General features: G+C 39.1%; 1 protein-coding gene across 1 annotated transcript; it reads left to right on the plus strand.

Moving 5' to 3' along the window:
* Positions 1-244: 244 nt before the first annotated feature.
* LOC138891301 (uncharacterized) lies at positions 245-661 on the plus strand. Its single transcript, XM_070174657.1, has one exon. The coding sequence runs from the start codon at positions 245-247 to the stop codon at positions 659-661; it is 417 nt and encodes a 138-aa protein (XP_070030758.1).
* The last annotated feature ends 345 nt before the right edge of the window (positions 662-1,006 follow it).

Consider the following 1,006-nt stretch of genomic DNA (forward strand, 5'->3'; position numbering starts at 1 on the left):
TATCTGACCAACAACTTCCAATTAGCTGCGATTGTCCATGCACTTAAGATATGGCGACATTATTTATATGGTGTTTCATGTTGATGTGTTCACATATCATAAAAGCTTACAATATATCTTCAAGCAAAAAGAGTTGAATTTGCGACAGAGGCGATGGCTTGAGTTATTGAAAGATTATAATGTTAACATTCTCTACTATCCAGGGAAAGCTAATATTGTAGCAGATGCCTTAAGTCACTGATCTATGGGTAGATTAGCACATGTAGAGGCCAAGAAAAGACAATTAACTAGAGAGATTCATCTATTGGCTTGTCTGGGGGTTAGGTCAGTAGAATCTGGCAATGGAAGAGTTGTACTTCAAAATACTGCAAAATCATCTCTCATAGCTGAAGTAAAGGAGAGGCAGTATGAGAACCTAGAGTTAGTCGAGTTGGGTGAGCGGGTTCCACAACAGAAGAATCCATTGTTAGAACTCAAAGGAGATGGGATTCTCAAATACAGGGGTCATTTGTTTGTTCTAGATGTAGCAGGGCTACGAGATAGGATTACGTTAGAGGCACGTTATTCGTGGTATTCCATTCACCCTAGGTCAACAAAGATGTATCATGACATTAAGGAGGTGTATTGGTGGAACGATATGAAGAAGAACACTGTTGAGTAAGTTGCTCAATTCCCTAGTTGCCAGTAGGTGAGGATAGAGTACTAGAAGCCTGGAGGGCTATTGTATACTATAGATACCCTGACATGGAAATGGGAGGCGATTAACATGGACTTTATCACGGGTTTACCTCGTTCTCAATATAAGTCCGATTCCATATGGGTGATAGTCGATAGGCTCACAAAATCAACTCATTTTCTACCGATCAGATCTATATATACAACAGAAGATTATGCAAATTTATATATTAAAGAGATTGTGCGACTACACGGAGTGCCAATATCTATTATATCTAACAGTAGGGCCCAATTTACAGCACATTTTTGGAGGCCATTTTAGAAAAGTCTA

The sequence above is a fragment of the Nicotiana sylvestris genome, chromosome 1 (genome assembly GCF_000393655.2).
Source record: "Nicotiana sylvestris chromosome 1, ASM39365v2, whole genome shotgun sequence".
In the NCBI taxonomy this organism is placed as follows: Eukaryota; Viridiplantae; Streptophyta; class Magnoliopsida; order Solanales; family Solanaceae; genus Nicotiana; species Nicotiana sylvestris.

Bases quoted from the DNA above. Each gene is read 5' to 3' on its own strand.
- LOC138891301 (XM_070174657.1), top strand. From the start codon at position 245: ATGGGTAGATTAGCACATGTAGAGGCCAAGAAAAGACAATTAACTAGA.